The following is an 18,582-nucleotide window of genomic DNA, read 5'->3' on the forward strand; positions in this document are numbered from 1 at the left end:
ACTGCAAAATAAAAAAGCCTAAAAAAAAAAAAAAAAAAGGATAATGAAACAAAAATTAGGGCAGAAAAAGAAAATGTATTAGTTATCACAATAAATAAATAAATAAATAAATAAATGATGAAATAAATAAAAAAAGGACAGAAATGAGTGATAGGAAATATTTTATTTCTATGTACACTGGAAGGCACTGGTAAGCTGCATTCGCTCAGTACAGGGTTCCGGGTCCCAAACAATAACATTTACATTCAGTTAAAACGTACTGATCAATTCATCGTGTTTAGAGAACAGCTCGTAAATCCACTATTCTGAACAAAGTACGAGAAAGTCAAAGTGGAAAGTGTGGAGCGAAGAAAAACAACAAAACCTCGTCATGGAGCACATTTTCCTTTTAATGGAAAAATGATTGTTTAGTGATTTCAGGTCATTTTCCCGGACTTGGATTAAGCCTAGTCACGGTCTCTACTTCCCTTGTAGTGGAGAATGGTGTGCAGTCCAGAGTCCTTAATCCTTAATCCAGAACATTTGCACTAGGATTATTTACACAGCTGTACAGATGTCAACTTTCTGCTAATGTTTATTTATATAATTGTTATATATAATATTATAATATTCTTTTAAAAACATTGTTTTTAATATATTTATTGTTTAGTGTATTTTTCTCTCTCAGTGTAACACTTGCTAACGATTACATGTCATACTTGTGTTGCTCTCACCAAGTAAAATTCCTTGTATGTGTAACAAACTTGGCGAAATAAAGAGATTCTGATTCTAATTGTGATATTTTGAGCCGAATATCAGAATATCCTGAATTTTTATCCAGGAAAATTTGGGAGATTTATCTTCTTAAAAGTTCAGGTTTCCCAGCCTAATCATCTGGACTGAACACCATTCACTTCACTACTGAAAGGAAAATACGGTCCATGAGGCTCATAGGCTCAAACCAATACCTGGAATTGGAATTTTCTAATAATCTAATGAATTAATGTCAAGAAATTTAGTCATTACTTATTTTCACAATTTTCCTTTTAACGGAAAGCCTCATTCAGAACGGTTTAGAGTCCAGAGGAAAAATGACTTTAGTAAGAACAGCCCTTATTTTTAAATACTAATTCTGATTAAAACTTTTTGAGATACAAACTTAATAACAGTCATTATTTCAATATAAAGCAATATATTTGAGAAAATACATTATTATTATTATTATTCTGAATTTAGTTCCACTATTTTGACCATCATTAAACAGCAGTTTGTAACAGTAAAGTTCTGTTCTGCACTTTTTAAAAAGACAATTCTATCTGTCAGACAGAACATCATTGAACTTCAGGGTCTTAAAACAAAACCTTAGATTTAAAAGAGAAGGAAATGATTTGAGAATGCTGTGGTAACTGATGAAGCAGGGTGATCAGAGCGCTCCACTGCTCTGCAGAGAAATCACACACTGTAGAGATGAAGAGGAAGAGCTGAAGGATGAAGAGTCACTGACAAAATATGGCAAAGATTCTGTAAACGCGGACTATGAAGAACGTGAAGAATAAGAACATTGAAGAACAATAAGAGGAACTTCTGGTGTCTCATTCTCCAGCTGAGTGGAGAACCATGATTTAAAAGAGAAGCGAAAGTAAAAAATTGTGTAAGTGTAGATACTACACATCCCACCAGCAGCACACACTTACGTAAACACACCACGCGGCTGTGTTACAGGAATACAACACTCCGGTATAGCCGTTTTAAATGGCAAATAATTCAGATAGCCAGAAAAGAGAACACTATGTCCAAAAGTATCCAGACGCCCCTAGGAGCACCCATTGCTAAAGTGGGGGGTAAAGCTGCCCAGCCTAAAAGCAGTTCTACTGTTCCACACTTCCTCAAATGCTAGTACAGTGACCTTAGGCTCATGGGATATTAAACCATCTAATACTTTTGGGATGAGTTGGGGTGATGATGATGATGATGATAATCATCCTCCTCCTCATCCTCAAACATCCTGACCTCACTAACAATGCTAGCAATGCTCCTCCACAATCTAGCAGAAACCCTTCTTCCCTAGACAGTCACTCCAGCAAAAGCTAAAAACTTTACCCTGGATGAAGAAGAAACAATGAATGAGCAGGTGTCCTAATACTTTGGTCCATAGAGCGTAGCTAAAAACTAAAGACGCACCGCGTTTCTGATCAACTTTCGGGGCTGTAAATGTGATTATTCGGTCAAATATACCTTCAAAGCAGCTGAACTTACTTATTAAACTGCAGAGTCTGTAATCCAGGACTAATTATCCAACATCTATATATGTGAATACTGAATACAATCAAATCCTCACAGCAACATCTAGTGTAAAATCTTCCCAGAAGAGTAGAGGCTGTGACTGAAGTAAAAAGGGGGTGTGCAAACCTATGGTAGTTGCCTAATCAGCCTAAGGCATATGACCTCGCTGATGCTCTTATGGCTAAATGCAATCAAATCTTACTCATAGCAATGTTCCAACATCCAGTGTAAAGCCTTCTCATGAGTGTAGAGGGGGACAAACTCAGAGCCAACACCCTTGAGTTCAGAAGAAACACTGAAGAAGCAGACGTCCACAAACTTTAGGACACACTGTGTAGGGGAGTGTAATCTTTGGTTACACAGTGTGTGTGTGTGTGTGTGTGTGTGTGTGTGTGTGTGTGTGGATCAAATCTATTGTGATCCATAAACACCTGAGGACAGTTGTGGCTTGTTACAGAGCCACTGTAGACGTCCACAAGGATCTGTCAATCATGATCCTTGGGCTCAGCGCACTGACCAGCTTCTGAGTGGACGTGGCCAGAACGCTCTGATTGGTCAGAGAACAGCTGCTGGTCTGCGATGATTTAAAAAAAAGATTGTGTCCGGCAGTGTGGCCTCGCTCTCTGGTCAGAGTGAGAAATTGTCTCTTGTCCGTGATTGGTCAGTGGTTGGCCCTCTCGCTGACCACGTCCTGCAGGCGTTTCAGCAGAACATCTTCACTCTCCTGGTTCAACCGCTTGGTAGGAGATTCGGTCTCGTCTCCATCCATGGTGAAAGCGCGCTTCTTGCTCACGCCACCCTGACGGATCATCCGGTTGATGTCGCTCAGCTCCTGAAAACAGATTCCATCAGAGAGGAGAGAGCTGCTTATACAGAACACGGACCAACGGACCAGAACAACGGCATCTACCAAATCTGACCACAGTCTGGCAGATAGTGCTCCAGATTCCCCCTGAAGACCTCAGAGTACCATAATGACTGAGGCGTGTGTAGAAGTCCCAGCATTCACTCCATTATTATCTGAACCTCCTCTAGGTGGCGTAATAGAGCACCGTTTAGAAGCAGACCAGCTTCAGCTTACAGCCAGGCTAAAGCACAGCTTCCAAACATGGTGGAGGTAGTTTTACACACTGCTACTGTACCCAAGACCCCCAACATAAACAATGAAAGACCCCTTTTTGTGGTGTGAAGTAAATGTCCCAACATCTAGAATAAAGCCTGCAGCAAAAGAGGGGGGGGAGGGTCAAACCCCCTGTTAACACCCTTGTGGCCATGTGGAGCACACTGAAAGGTAATGAAGCTGAAAGTCCTGCTTACCTTAGAGGGGCTGCCGCTGAACTTGTACGTGTAGGCAGAGTTGGGGGTGAGGCAGGAGCCGTTCTTATGAGGCGAGAGGTAGATTGAGTGTCTCTGAGAGATTCGTCGTGGGGAGAGGGGCTGAGCTCGCACAGAGGGGAACGGAGATAACGGAGGAGCTTCCATCTGAGACGAAAGAGAAGGTTAATCGTTTGCTGGACTTACAGAACGGTTACGAACAGACGGTCAGACATAGTTTGCACACTGGACAGCATCTAAGAGGAGCAGTGTTTAGGTCAGGCTACTGGAGTCAACCGCTGGCGGCTGGCTGTGTCCAAACACCTCTGCCAGATTCTGCTGATCTGGTACTCGTGTGGATCCATCAGCTAGTCAGCTCTGAGAGTAGATTTACTCAAGCAATGGCATCCAGATGGAGAAGAAGGGCCAGTAAAGTATTCGGACGCAGATGAGGGGCGGAGTTTACGGTGGATCTGGAGGTCATGTCTGGAGTTTTCTTTTCTTTTTTAATATTGATTGATTGATTGATTGATTTATTTATAAATATTTACTCTCCCGAAGAGAGTACTGATGGCCGCAAAGCGGCATGGCTCAGGGCTCTTGACTAGAATCACTGAACCACTCAGAGAACAAGACTAGCGACCATTTTCGACTGCTGATTTCCATCAGAGGAAAATCCAGCTCAGACCCTGAACTGCTAAACTTGTGCACTCGGACCACAGTAGAGCACAGCTTCAGTGCTCTACTACCAGGACATCTTCAAGCTGAGGAAACGCATCTACCTACCCGGTTATCAGCTGATGAAGGAGCATATCTAAGTGCAAAAGTCTTCATCTTCAGAACATAAACAGAGTTGTAGAACTGGATGAGATCTCCCCTCTCCTCCTCTGATTCACTGTTGGCCTCTGCTCTGGCCGCACACTCGGTCCTGTCGTTAGCTGTACAACACCAGAGTACCATGAAAGCCAATTCTTCAAATGATCCAAACAACAACAACAACAGGTTGGCATCCTTACACTGATCTGCTGGTGGGTCCACCTCCATATTCTCGTCAGTCTGTTGTTCTCCAACTAGCTTCCTCATCAAAACACTGCGGTACACCTGTAAGGAGAGGTCACACCCACAAACTCAAAACAACCTCCACCTGCCCACCAAAACCCTGTCTCTGTAAAAGTGCAGTGCTTACGTGGCTGCTCGCTTGCGGCTGACTCCGATAGCACTTCATAATGTCCTGGAAAGTGTGCTCCTCTTTGGAGATCTGTAACAAAAAGCAGAGAACATGTAAACCTGTGAAATATACAGCAGCTTCATGTTCGTCAATAGTGTTGTTAAAACCACGTTTCACAGTGGAGGTGAATGGAGCCTAATGGACTCTAAAACTGCCCCAAAAAATCTGCTCCCTCACAGACAGCCAATACACAAAACAGTCTGAGAAGCTTTAAAAACACAGAGCGACTTATAAGGTTACCTAAAGAGCTGGGCAATATGACTATATTTTATTGTATAGTGATAAATTTTATTTTGGTGATAACAGTAAGCATTTCTAAATCATATGGAGGAGACTGTTAGTGCTTAATAAACACTGATCACCGGCACGTTTTATTACAAACAGTGTAATTAGACTGATTTAGAGTAATAATCACTGTACTCAGTACGGGAGAGTATCTGAATAGTACTTTTTAAGAATCTGCAGCTACTGATGCATTTTGTGATGAATGATGTCGTGTCTCTTTAAATATTGTGATATGGTAAAAATATTCTATTGCCCTGCCCTAGTTAGGAGTCTTGCCCAAGGACTCTTATTTGGCATAGTGCAGCATAATCACCCAGGCCAGGAACCGAACCCTGGTCTCCCAGTGGAAGCTCAGTGGCAGGTAGAGGTGTTATCTGTTGCACCACACCCACCACTGGCAGAGTGATATATGCAGGGTGTTGTGAGGTAAAACACAAATTCCATATAAAACTCAGAAGACTTGTGTAGCTGCACTGGAGGGTTTGGATAGGAGTCAAATTATGGGCTGAATCTGTGTTGTAGTCATGGTGACCGACGCCTGATTCTGTTCACCTCCATGTAAATGGGTCAGTTTCTCTGCAGTGAAGCTAAGTTTCACACTGAATCCCCGACTCTGACTGAATTCAGGTCCCACTCTGATGGAAGGAATTTAGAGGAAGTAGTAGAAATCTGTGTCTGCTGAAAGGATCATGTGATCTCTCAAGGTTTTCTGGCATCACTGCTGACTGAGTGGCATCAGAATTTGTTTATCGGTGGTGTTTGATACACTTGTCACTTAAAATGTTCAGTATTTTTCTGGAAAATAAGCAAACTGCCTGAATAAATCAGTGCATCACAAAAACCTCCTAAATATTTAAATAAAATCTATTTAAAAAAAATAAAAACAAACTAAAAAGCATCAATGAAGGTTGAGGATGCTGAGGGTCCTGATTCTTGCCTTGGAAATGATGTAGACAGCACAGAGCAGAAGCTGATCCAGGTGTCGGTCCTTCATCAGATCTGTGCAGTGGACCAAGGAGTGTTCAAAGCATGTCCAGATTTTTCCCCTCAGTTCGGCAGAGATGTCCAGTTTTAGGCACAGGTCCCTTAGACGCACACTAGCTAAATGATACACCTTCACAAACAAACGTAGCAGGATATTAGTTATACATGCATATACACACACATACACCTATAGAACAGATGTCACTATAGGGACAAAATTATTGGGACACCTGCTCATTCAGTGTTTCGCCTAAAATCAAGGGTATTTAAAAGAGCTTTTGTTGGAGTAACTGTCTCTACTGTCCAGAGAAGATGATTTTCTACTAGATTTTAGAGAAGGAGCATTGCTGTGAGGATTAGATTGCACTTAGCAACAAGAGCATTAGTGAAGTCAGGATGTTGGATGAAGATCACCACCCCACCTCATCATCCTCAACTCATCCCAAAAGTACTGGATGGAGCTCCACCACTATCATCCCAGAGAACACAGTTCTTCCACTGCTCCACAGCTCCTCAATGCTGGGGGGCTTTATACCCCTCTAGCCCATGCCTGGCATTATTAGGCAGCATGGAGCCAATAGGGTCATGATGTTGATCTGCTCCAGAGAGTCCTATTCTATTGGCAGTACTTCTTCTCTACAGGGTCTAGACAAGCTGTGTGTGTGCATTTGCACATCTGTGTCAGCAATGGGTGCAACTTAGAAGCAGCTTAACACCTTCATTAGAAGGGGTGTCCACAAATATTTGGACATTGTTTGATTATCTACAGATGCTAAACTATATATATATATATATATATATATATATATATATATATATATATATATATATATATATATATATATTGTAAACAAATGCATTGAAATCATCAATGTGGTCTGTGCAAAAGTTTGGACACCTTAAGTGTTCCAAACTCTCATCTGACACGTTTTTACACTCTGGCTCCTCCAACCAACTGCCTATAAGCTGCAAACTGATGGCTGTGCTGCTTTCAGTGTGGCAGACTAGGGTCAGATAACCCCTCCACTCTACACCAATAAGAGTTCTTGGGTAAGACTTCTAAATCTACCTTCTCCTACCTGTGCAACCTGATTTACCTGTAAGAGCTCTCAACAAGAGCATCAGATAAGTGCTGTAAATGTGAGCAGATTAACTGAAGGTGGTTGGTCTTCAGCATACACACTCCTCATGCTCACCTTGCGGAAAAAGAGAGCGAGGGACCCGGTGCGGCGAGGTCTGCTGGCAGGCTGCTGTGCGTCGGGGCAGGGGGCCGGGGGAGGGGCTCTCGTGGGGGAGGCGAGCAGCACCTGAGCTGTGAGGGGGTTCAGGTCATTGGCCTGGACTTGGATTACTGTGATGCCTCCCATTTCATTCTTCACCACTGCGGAGAGGCACAGGGTAAGAATGTCCATCAGTCAGTACATGGGTCAGCCTATGACACAGGTGCCATTTGTGTCCATAAAGTTTGAGGAGATGCACAAAAAAAGTGCCAAAGTGTTTCTTAAACTTATCGCTCTTAATTCAAGCATTCTTCTTAATAATGAGATACAAGACAATAACATTTCTTAACCATTAACATCCTGTATTAGAATAATTTTGCCTTTAGTTCAAGGTCATTTGAAATCAAGGGTATTAAAAGAGCGGATCCTGCTTCTGTTGGAGTAACTGTCTCTACTGTCCAGAGAAGAAAACTTTCTACTAGATTCTGGAGGAGGAGCATTGCTGTGAGGATTTGACTGCATTTAGCGGCAAGAGCGTTAGTGAGGTCAGGATGTTGGATGATGATCACCATCCCACCTCATCATCCCCAACTCCCCACCTCATCCCAAAAGTACTGGATGGAGCTCCTCCACCATCATTCCAGAGAACACAGTTCTTCCACTGCTCCACAGCTCCTCAATGCTGGGGGGCTTTATACCCCTCTAGCCCACGCCTGGCATTAGGCAGCATGGGGCCAATAGGTTCATGATGTTGGCAGTACTTCTCTACAGGGACTAGACAAGCTGTGCGTCAGCAAAGGATGCAACTCAAAGTAGCTGAATGCATTTATTAAAAGGGATGTCCACAAACATTTGGACATGTAGTATTAGCAGTATCGTCTATTGTGCTCTCTCAGGCTCCGGCTGCTGATGGCAAGTAGAAAAACATTTAAAGCTGCAATGAGGAAGTGGCTCCCGTTTCGTAGAAAGGTTCACATATAAACAGGAACCCTCAACCCTTAAACCCACTGACCCAACACCACCTGCAGAAAGAAAAACTGCACTCTGGGTAGAGTAACGTACCTGGCAGGGGAATGTTGAGCTGCTGGCCATTGGTAGTGGCCATGGAGAGGACAGTTGTGGTGTTGGCAGACTGGTTGTTCTCTGTAGAGGGGCTGGGTATGAGCTTTATGGGGGTAAATGAGATTTTCTTTACTGGAGACAGAGGCTGAGGGTCGTCACCAAACAAACGCCGTTTGACGCTGCCTGCCGCCGGAGAACTGAAGCGGTCATGGACAGAGATCGGAGATGGAGGGACGTCTGAAAGAGAGAGAGAGAAGTGATTGTTCATCTCAAACACACAAACTTCACTGATAAGCGTCAGTGAAGTCACTGATACGCGTCAGTGAAGTCACTGATACATCAAAGTATCAGAGTCAGGGGGGGGTGGTGTAAAATTGTGCTTCATTGTTGATGAACTTCTTGATTTCCTTACAGTGGAATAAACCAGGAGTCACAAATACAACACAGATACAGCCTAAACCCAATCTGAACCCTCTTGTTTACATCTGAAGCATTTACATTACATCTGAATGAAAAAATGCTTTAAAACCTGAAATATTTTTTTTATATATAAGCAGATGGGAATAATTAGTACTATTATTATTATTTGATCAAACAATTAAACACTTTCAAAGTCTTCCAATTATCTTCAGCTAAAGTTAATAGAGTAAATTCAGCTACAATGAGGATATGGCAGAATGGAATTAAAGATGTGTGTATACATATATATTAGATTAGATGTGGTGATTGGGTGTGATTTTTGTGATGTGATGTTTGTTTGTGTTGCACTTGTGTTCTGTATGCACTGTCTATGTTGCACCATGGTCCTGGAGGAACGTTGTTTCGTTTCACTGTGTACTCTGTATGTAGTTGAAATGACAATAAACCCACTTGACTTGACTTGATAGGACAGGATGGGTGTGGGTGGAGGGTAAAAGGGGTTGCATAAATTAAATAAAAATAAATAAATAAATAAAACCAAGCTTTCAAAAATAAACAAGCTTTCTGTTTAGTGAGGGGTTTTGTATGGTACCTTTGCGGGCACTGGAACCAAGGCCTATGCGGACCTCTCTGAGTCGAGGGTGGATTATGGGGGACAAAGCCACCAATGGGAGGTGATTAGGGCCCCCACAGTTGCTGCTACTGCCAGTGTCAAAACTACTGGGGAAATTCACCTAGAAACCAGACGAACACACACACACACACACACACACACACACACACAATTAAGCTTTGGAACCAGAAAATATTTCTCTGTATTTTCAGTGTAAAGCTGGGAATACTGTATTTAGGATCGTCCACGGTTGTGTACCTCCTCTACAGTGGGGACTTTATTATTAGCGTTCTGTAACGTCTCCCACAGCACAGAGTCTTTGGTCCAGGCCCTGCTCTCCAACACCTGCTCCTCTATAGTGTTTAGGTGCTTCACCATGTCTCTGGAGAGGCTTTCCTCAGAGCGGATAAACACCTCGATCACCTGCACAAAAAAAACAAAAAACACACTTTAGCATTACTTTAAAAATGATTTAGGCAGTTCAGTCACGAGACCCCAAATACAACACTCCTGAGTGTAACTCATACCTGCATGCCAACACCCTAAAGACCAAGTAACTCATTTAGAAATCTGACCTTGTAGAAGTAGAAGGGCCGCAGCTGGAACGTCTCTATAATCCAGGGGAAGGTTCGCTGGGAACTGTAGGCAAAAAGCACCACCTCCAGACAGCAGGCCAAAAGAGAGCAGTGGAACACGTCCTGCTCCAGCAGCCCCTGATGAGAAAACAGCCATGGCTCTCCATCAGACATGCTTCACATGCACATCGGCATGTTAAGACAACAGGAGGACGACAGGCTACAACGAAGCCAAGAAAACGTACCGTCATGTCTTTACCCTGCAGTCTCTTCATCTCCTGAGTCATGACGCTCTCAAGGATCTTGTAATACAGGATCTCGGCTAGCTTCAGGCGGTTCTCCGCGAAGTCTGCATCAATGTTACAACCACAAAAAGACTCAATGAACAAAAACACAGGCATAGCTAATCTTAACCCTCCAGACACAACTAAACAAAGGCTTTCTAACCCATATGAGCTCCTGGAAGGTCATCTGTTTGTTTGGTGTAGCCCTCTTTAAAGGTCTCTCCCAGGGTCTTCACTCGATTCAAAATGGACTCAGTGGGGCAGCGAGAGCAAGACCTAGGGATTAAGGGAGCAAGCAAATAAATAAATAAATAAATAAATAAATAAATAAATAAATAGCTAAATTGTCTTGCAAACAATATTTACCACAATTTTTTTTACCACTTTACACATTTTTCTGGTGTGGCTTCAGAAATTCTTGGTAATATTTCTGTTCACTACATCCATTTTTTTTCCCATTGCATAAATTCAGTGCGATTCCCTCATTCGTCTCTTCCAACAAACACAACAGCTGCACCCACTCACACTGAAGAGTGCATAAAATAGCCCCCACCAATAGACCTAAACTGGTTGGTGTAGTGAGTGAGGTGTAGGAGTGTGCGGTTTGGGATGCAGGAGAACAAACCCAACCAGGACAGCCAGGTGAAGCTGGAGGGCATTAGGAGGAGAGCAGAGTGTTTTAAAAATAATAATAATAAAAAAAAAATAAAAATAAAAAAAAAAGAAAGAGAGAGAAAGAAATAGATAGAGAGAAAGGAGAAAGAAAGGAGAGAGGAAAAAAAAGGACAGAGAGAGAGAGAGAGAGAGTGACAGAGAGTGACAAAAAGAGAGAGAGAGATAGAGAGAAAAAGGATAGAGAGAGAGAAAGAGAGAGAAAATAAAAAAAGATAGAGAGAGAAAAAAGACAGAGAGAGAGAGAGAGAGAGAGAGAGAGAGAGAGAGAGAGAGAGAGAGAAAGAAAGAGAGAGAGAGAGAGAGAGATCAGATGAACAGGACAGTCATGATCAGTAGATTATGTGGGTATTAGGGAAAACCATATTGCGGATTTTACCACATCTCTTTTGTTCTTTTGGCGTCATTCTGCAAAATGCTTTAATTGCAAAATGTCCGTTTGACAAACAAAACTGCAGAGCGACCAAATATCAAATCATTTTGATGTATTTTCTTTTTATCTGGAACTTGCAAGAAAAGTTGATGGAAACGCAGCTAAAGCAGTCAACTGGTAAATGGGTGGATGGATTCTCCCTTAACGCACTTCAGTGTAGGAACCAGATGCTACTAAAAGTTTTACACAAACACTTACGCAAAGATCTGCAGTAGAGAGTCACTGGGGGCGCTGCGGAGGCCGGTCACCATGCTCTGCAGTCGGCTCACACTCTGAGTTGCTGAGGAGACCGGAGTGATGAGCAGCTCTTTCTCTTTGAGGTATCGCCGGCCTGTGAGCGGGGTGGAAGGAGCCAGGGAGCGTGTCTGCGCATAAACAAAAAGATAGCATGGTAAACATATTCATATAAAAAATTCACAATATTATTTGTTTTATTAAAACACCCAGAAAAGTCTGTGAGTCAGGGTTGGTAAGAGCTTATTACTGTGGTATCCAATCAGAGAAAGGATGAATATGATATCCCTGTTCATGTGTTTGTTGATTAGAGTTTCTGACTCTGAGAGGGATACAGTGGTCTTGCTCATACTGTGCCAAGTGAGGTAAAGAGGAGAAACTGATTAATCAAATCAATCAATTAATGAATGAATGAATTAATGAGGGGTGACCCTCATTTAGCATGCAGCCAGTTCAAATATAGACTGAAAATTAAGATTAACTTATATAATATAAAGCTATATTTATAATGGTTAAATCTAAGAACTCTAAATTAAGCAAAAACTACTAAAAACTAAAAATGATAAAAAAAATACAAAAATACACAAATAAAAAAATCCTGTTCATGTGTTTGTTGATTAGAATGAGAGTTTCTGACTCTGACTGAAGAAACAGCTGTGAATGGTGGGCTTTGTTAGATTAGTGACACAGATGGAATTTGGCCTTCTCCTTTAACCCACCCATGCAACACACACACACACACACACACACACACACACACACACACACACACACACACACACACACACACACACGCGCCAACGCTGCGGCGTCCAGGGAGCAGAGAGGTTTAAGGTGACCAACATACTGCATATGTATATGATGTGCAACGTTGATCAAATGTGAGCTTTAATTCATTTAAATAATTAAAATATGCAGCAAATCTTCAGGAATGGCACATGGCTTAAATAAATATATTTAATTACTAATTTAATAATAATTATTAATTTTTTATTACATTTAATTAATAACAACTAATTAATACTAATATTAACAATAAACCCATATAAAACACCTGAACTGGCTCCCATCCTGATCTACTGGAGCACACTGGTACACCTGTATGATAACCACCACCAACTCAATAAGAGCTACCTTCTCAAAGTGCTGCTGTAGGTTGTTCTCCACCTGCATGCGGGCCGTCAGTTGGCCGGACGGAGGCTCGACAGCAGCTTTGCGTGGGGTTCCGATCTCCTCGTCGGCATCAGCCCCCAAAAACACACGCTCGTCAAAGTCTCCCACAGTCAGGACATACTCCTCATACTCACGATTTATGGCTTTACTGGGTAAACACAGACACACAGCTTCATGCATATACTGTCCAAACACAGCGCAAGTTCTGTATTTAAACAAACAAACAAACAAACAAAAACACCACAACAACTAATGACACAAAAACAATTGTATTAATTTGCTGCTCTTGCTTACTTATTATCTTGGAAGTTGGGGGTGTCCAGCAGCTCAGTCAGGGTCTCTTCATCTCCTTTCAGAATCTGATAATAAGACAGTACTGTATTAAACAACTGGGTCAATACCGGTCACTCTGTAAACACTGCTTCATGTCAGCGCCCTCACTTTCTTCCCAAACAGCCGTCTGATGTAGGGTTTGAAGTAATGCTCCTTTATTCCCTTCGCCTCCACGACCAGACCATCATGCAGTTCACACAGCTGCTCGATCACACTAGGAGCCTCTTCAGAGCTTCCAGAATCTTTTGGCAAACCTGGAGGAAACAGAGGACTTGTACACTGAGTACACTGAGGGTGATCCTCATTTACAAATGTAGCCATTTTAAATATAGACTGAAAATGAAGAGGAATTTATATAATATAAAACAAGACAAAAAATATGAATTATAAAAGTTAAATCTAAGAATTAAAAATTAAGCAAAAACTAACTACTAAATCTATAAAACTATAAATAGTACAAATTACAAATAGCAAAAATACACAAATAAATGGGTGAAAACAAAAAAATTATAAAAATATAAAATATAATAAAAATGAAGCAAGATGCATTTTAGAAAAATTGTAAAAGAAAATTAAATGAAATGTAAAAAGACAACTAAACCCATATATTAATCTATATATTCAGATTTCTGGCTAAAACATGAAATTGGTGACTAACCTCTAAAATGTGGATTGACAAGGTCTTTCCTGTTGCCGCAGAGGAGGGCATTACCATAGACCAGGTCCAGACAGCAGAGGAGCAGATGGTAGGAGTTCACCAGATCATCTCCAATCATACGGAAATTACCTGCGTTACACCATTAAAACAGCACAGCTTTAATACACTGGAACAGAAGGACTGAACAGACGTCATACAGGCTATATGTCCATTAGTACTCAGACATCCCTTCTTTATGTGCACCAATTACAGTCTCACACAACGTATAAAGAAAGATAAGCACTGATAGAACAGGACTGGCTCTGGAGCAGCAGCACATCAGCCTAAGCTTCTCTGCAGTGATTATGGAAGGCCACCCAATACGGAGAGGCAGAACTAATTATCCAACATCAGTACCAGACATCAATGTTGCTTTACTGGGGATAAATACAATCAAATCCTCTTCAAAGCAATGTTCCAACATCTAGTGCAAAGCCTTCCCAGAAAAGCAGAGACTGATACTGTAGTAAAGGAAGCAAATTCCTGAGAAATACCCCTAATTTCAGAGGAAATGCTGGAAGAATAGATGTCTACAAACTTTTGGACATACAGTGTGCGTGTCTCATTCAGCACGGTTCATTCGCTAAATAGCAATCAACAGACAGGCATTGGCATAAGCAGGTGAAGGAGAGAGCTGAACCTTTAGTGTACACGAAGAGAGTCCAGCAGAACTTGAAAACGTCGCTGATGTGGCACGGAAGCCGCCTGGAAGAGAGGAGGCGCGATCAGTGATCCCCTTATTCGCTCATATGGGAAAGTGCTGTGCGTCAGCGGAGTAAACAAGCGGGAGAGCAAGGGTACGAGAGAAAGCTCACCTATGCTTCCTGCCTCTTGGCAGACGAGGAGGTTCACCCTGAGGATTCTGAAACATGTCCAGAAATATCGGCTCAAATTTACGGAAAATCACAGTCGACACCTCAAAATTCCTCTCCAGGTGGCTTATGCGGTTGCGGAAATCCTGCGAGAGGTTCGACATGTCTGCCCATTTCTTCATCTTGCTGAAGAACTGGATCAGGCTGAAAGACAGAGGCAGAGAGAGGCAGATCTGAATAAACCACACGTGAAAAGCCCTGCATGCCAGAGATCATGGAGCCATGCTGTGATGGGGGAGTAGAAGCTACTGGTGGGAATTTGAAATGAATTAAAATAATAAACTTAAATAAATAAATAAAATAAAATCAATCAATCCAAGTATTGTAGATTGTGTGCCTTGATCATCCGTTTCAGTTATGTGTCGAAATGTGTGTGTTATTTACTACATTGCTATAACTACAGTAACATTGTCCTACATTATTAATAACAGATTCATTTAATAATTTTCTAATATTTATTTTCCAATAATTTTTCCACCTGTGGAACATCTGAGTACTGAGTCTATAGTATATGGCCTAACTCGGTTAATGTTCAATTGTTAATAATAATAAAAAAAAAAAAATTATATATATATATATATATATATATATATATATATATATATATATATATATATATATATAAATAAAATATAATAATATATAATACAATTATATAACACACACACAATAACTGCTATTTATAATATATAATAAATTGTGTAAAAACGGTAGGCTCTTCAGAAATTCACTCACTCACTTACTCACCCACCCAGAACACAACTTTTACACACTCTTACACTGGTAGCAGAGGTTTTCTGTGTCAGCAGTTTTCTCACTACAGAAACGTCCCATGTGATTTTGTTAACAGCAAAGGAGGCTACTGGCTTCTCCATAAGGACGTCAATAACATGCCCAATGTGAATTGTCAGGGAAATACCCAGTCTTTGTGGTAATGTCTGATACAACTGATCTGGACAGCTCCTCCACGTAATACCCGGAAAAGGTCCGGGTTACCATGCATGTCTGTAAGAGACTTCAGTCGAATGTGTGGCTACTCCAGAGTGTCCTCTTCTACTGGTCAGTGCTTTTCTATGAAGGCTAGTTGAAAAGCTGAAATCTCTCTCATTCAAATGTACCTTGAACTAAGCAGAACCTGGGTCAAATGCACAAAATAATAATCAATCAAGTTACTCATCATAGTTCATCCTCATGTGAAACCTCTCATTACCTGAGTTTGGAGGAGCGCAGGATCCTGGTGAGAGAGACACAGTTGCCTTCCACCAGACCTCGTCCAACAGTGGGAGTGGAAGCCTTTCGGCAGGCGGCATATAGAGAGCAGGCCAGCCAGTGAACCACCTCACCCTGAGAGCGTGAAAGAAACACAGACATGAATAAATAAAAATAACTGTGTGATTAGGAAGCAGATTTTATTTTTTATAATAAAACCAATGAATCATGGGTCACATGCTTTAGCCAGTGACTTTAAAAATGCATGTGGGAAAGATAAGGTATGCATGAAAATGAACTAAGTAAAATGCTAAACTATTTTTACAGGGTCAAGCCGATTCACTGAGGTGTACAGTCTAAATGATCTATACAGTCACGGTCAGTCACACTGGACTCGGGTGCCAAACTGAAACTAACAGTGTTAATGCATCCATTATTTTACAGCTCTGACAAAATGCAGTGCTTGTATATGGAATCTGACAATCTGAGCAAATGAATGAGTTATGAATGAGCTCCACTACACCCATCATTCTCATGTCCTCATGGGGGGGACACAACTTTTAAGATAAGCTGACAGAGCACAACCCCACCATCCAGTTTATGTGGAGGGGGACAGTTTGGACATTTAATTGGCGTAAACATGAGACTTCTCACTACCATCAAACACTGGAGCTTTACAGACATGAGTAACAGAACAGCTGGTTTATAGCCAAGTCCAGCTGTGTGAAATTTATAAACTATACTTATAAACAACATACCACTAACAGGAATTCTCAATACAAATCATAATAATAATAATAATAATAATAATCAAAGTAGGGTCTGCGACTTACAACAGATCTAATCCAATCCAATCATCTCCTACAGGACCAGGTTCATCCGGGTTATCTGAGATGAACTAATCTGATTAACTGAACAGCCCAAGCAGCTACATCAGCCAGACTTACCTTAACATACGCCACCAACCTGGACACCCAGATTAGGCCTGGACTACACAGCTAGGCTTTCTAGGACCTTTAGACACTGGTACTGCAATTCAGCCCAGGCAAAGCAGCCCGGAGATGAACCTGCCTTAATGCTTTAAAGCAAAGTGTCTCATATTTGATTTGATGGGTAAATATTAAATATTTCAGTTCATAGACCTCTGCAACAGTAGTGTGATAATCTTAAATAATAATAATAATAACAATAATAACAACAACAACAACAACAACAACACCACCACCACCACCACCACCACTAGTATATAGCTAATAAATAAGATATATATTTAAGTAAGATAATAAATAAGATATATATTTAAATAAGATAATAAATAAGATATATATTTAAATAAGATAATAAATAAGATATATATTTAAATAAGATAATAAATAAGATATATTTAAGCTAAATAATAATTAATTACATTAATAAGTAAACAACACGTTTTCTACTTTCTGCTGGATTATTATTTAGTGGGCAAAATACAAAGAGTAATTAGTTTAAAGGCAACTTTAGCATAATATTAACAGTTTAATTTAATTTAATATTAATATATAGTTATTTTAGTGTGTTTACAAAGTGGGCAGGACGTTCCGGATGTAGCTAGCTAGCTAACAAGCGTGATACAAAATAAAAGTCACATATTTAATTTCATTTTCTTTAAATTAAACTGTTGAGGAAAAATAAAAGATTTAAAACGTTAAATAAAATGGCAGGATATTAAATCAGTGTTATTATTTAATAACTTATTTTTTTAAATGGTTAAAATGGGACTTTTGTAACAGTCAGTTCCGCCTTACAGGGTGCAGCAGTTGTAAGGGACCTGGAATAAGGAGCCGAGTCCAGCACAGAGCTCCGGTCCTGCCTGCCTGTCAGCCAAACCACCAAACAGCAAAATACAGACTACTTAAAGCGGGCTCGGTCCCGGGCTCGGTCCCGGTCCCGGGGGGTAGAGTGAGAGCGCTGACCTCCAGCGTGTACGTGTTCCAGATGGTGGTGAAGTTCTGCAGCGCCTCCGTGGCCGTCTCCTCGTCCATGTTAAGCTCCTGACACAGCGTGTCGAGGCTCCTCCGAATTGTCCCGCCATCGTCCGACTTCCCGGACTCTGAATCCGTCTCGTCTTCCCGCATCCCGCCGCCGCCGCGAGCCGTTCAACCGTGTTTACCAACAAAGGAGCGGAGCGGCGTCCGACCCTCCGGCTGCTATCCCACAGTGCTCGCGGTCCCGAATGGCGCGAAATCTGCGCGCCCTCAGCCAATGGGAGAGCGGCATGGGCCTGCCTACGTCACACAGAGGAACAACAATAACAAAACATGGCGGCGACGCGAACTTTCAGACAAACCTCGGCCTGAAAGCAGCGATTATGTTGATATTGATGATATTTGTGAACGTTTTTGGGGTTAATTCATATTCTCTAGCTCAGCCCCGAATCCCTCAGCGTGTCTCTCTGTCCACAGTCCTGCGGTTAGGAGTTTATTTCGATGCTTTTTCTTTATTAACGAACCTGATTGTGCTGCATCCACTGTAAAATCACCCAATAAAGAACAGAAAACCCTGATCTGAGGAGTCTGATTGTTTTAAATACTAAATATTTACCTATTTATCCAGTATTATCATCAGTCTGCTGATCACCCACTGCTCTGCACATTAACATCCCCTGTTCCTTATAACTGCACTGCCTTTCATCTCCAGTTAGTTTCTAATGCATATATATATATATATACAATT

The 18,582-nt window shown here is 41.3% G+C and overlaps 1 protein-coding gene across 2 annotated transcripts; it reads right to left on the reverse strand.

The window, feature by feature from the left end:
• Nucleotides 1-144: 144 nt before the first annotated feature.
• Nucleotides 145-18,068, reverse strand: rbl1 (retinoblastoma-like 1 (p107)). 2 transcript variants are annotated; one of them, XM_072684950.1, is made up of 22 exons: nt 17,823-18,068; nt 15,872-16,005; nt 14,605-14,805; nt 14,430-14,494; nt 13,751-13,879; nt 13,201-13,346; nt 13,054-13,118; nt 12,721-12,907; nt 11,551-11,717; nt 10,411-10,523; nt 10,209-10,312; nt 9,964-10,101; nt 9,647-9,811; nt 9,368-9,509; nt 8,356-8,592; nt 7,270-7,454; nt 6,027-6,203; nt 4,763-4,834; nt 4,593-4,677; nt 4,363-4,514; nt 3,580-3,744; nt 145-3,094 (listed from the first exon to the last, which is right to left on the reverse strand). In XM_072684950.1, the coding sequence occupies exons 1-22, from the start codon at nt 17,982-17,984 to the stop codon at nt 2,924-2,926; spliced, it is 3,162 nt and encodes a 1,053-aa protein (XP_072541051.1). In that variant the 5' UTR covers nt 17,985-18,068; the 3' UTR covers nt 145-2,923. The 2 variants fall into 2 exon arrangements, with proteins under 2 accessions (XP_072541051.1, XP_072541049.1); XM_072684948.1 differs by having other exon boundaries at nt 4,363-4,677.
• Between the last annotated feature and the right edge of the window lie 514 nt (nt 18,069-18,582).

This window comes from Salminus brasiliensis, chromosome 7 (assembly GCF_030463535.1).
Source record: "Salminus brasiliensis chromosome 7, fSalBra1.hap2, whole genome shotgun sequence".
NCBI lineage: Eukaryota > Metazoa > Chordata > Actinopteri > Characiformes > Bryconidae > Salminus > Salminus brasiliensis.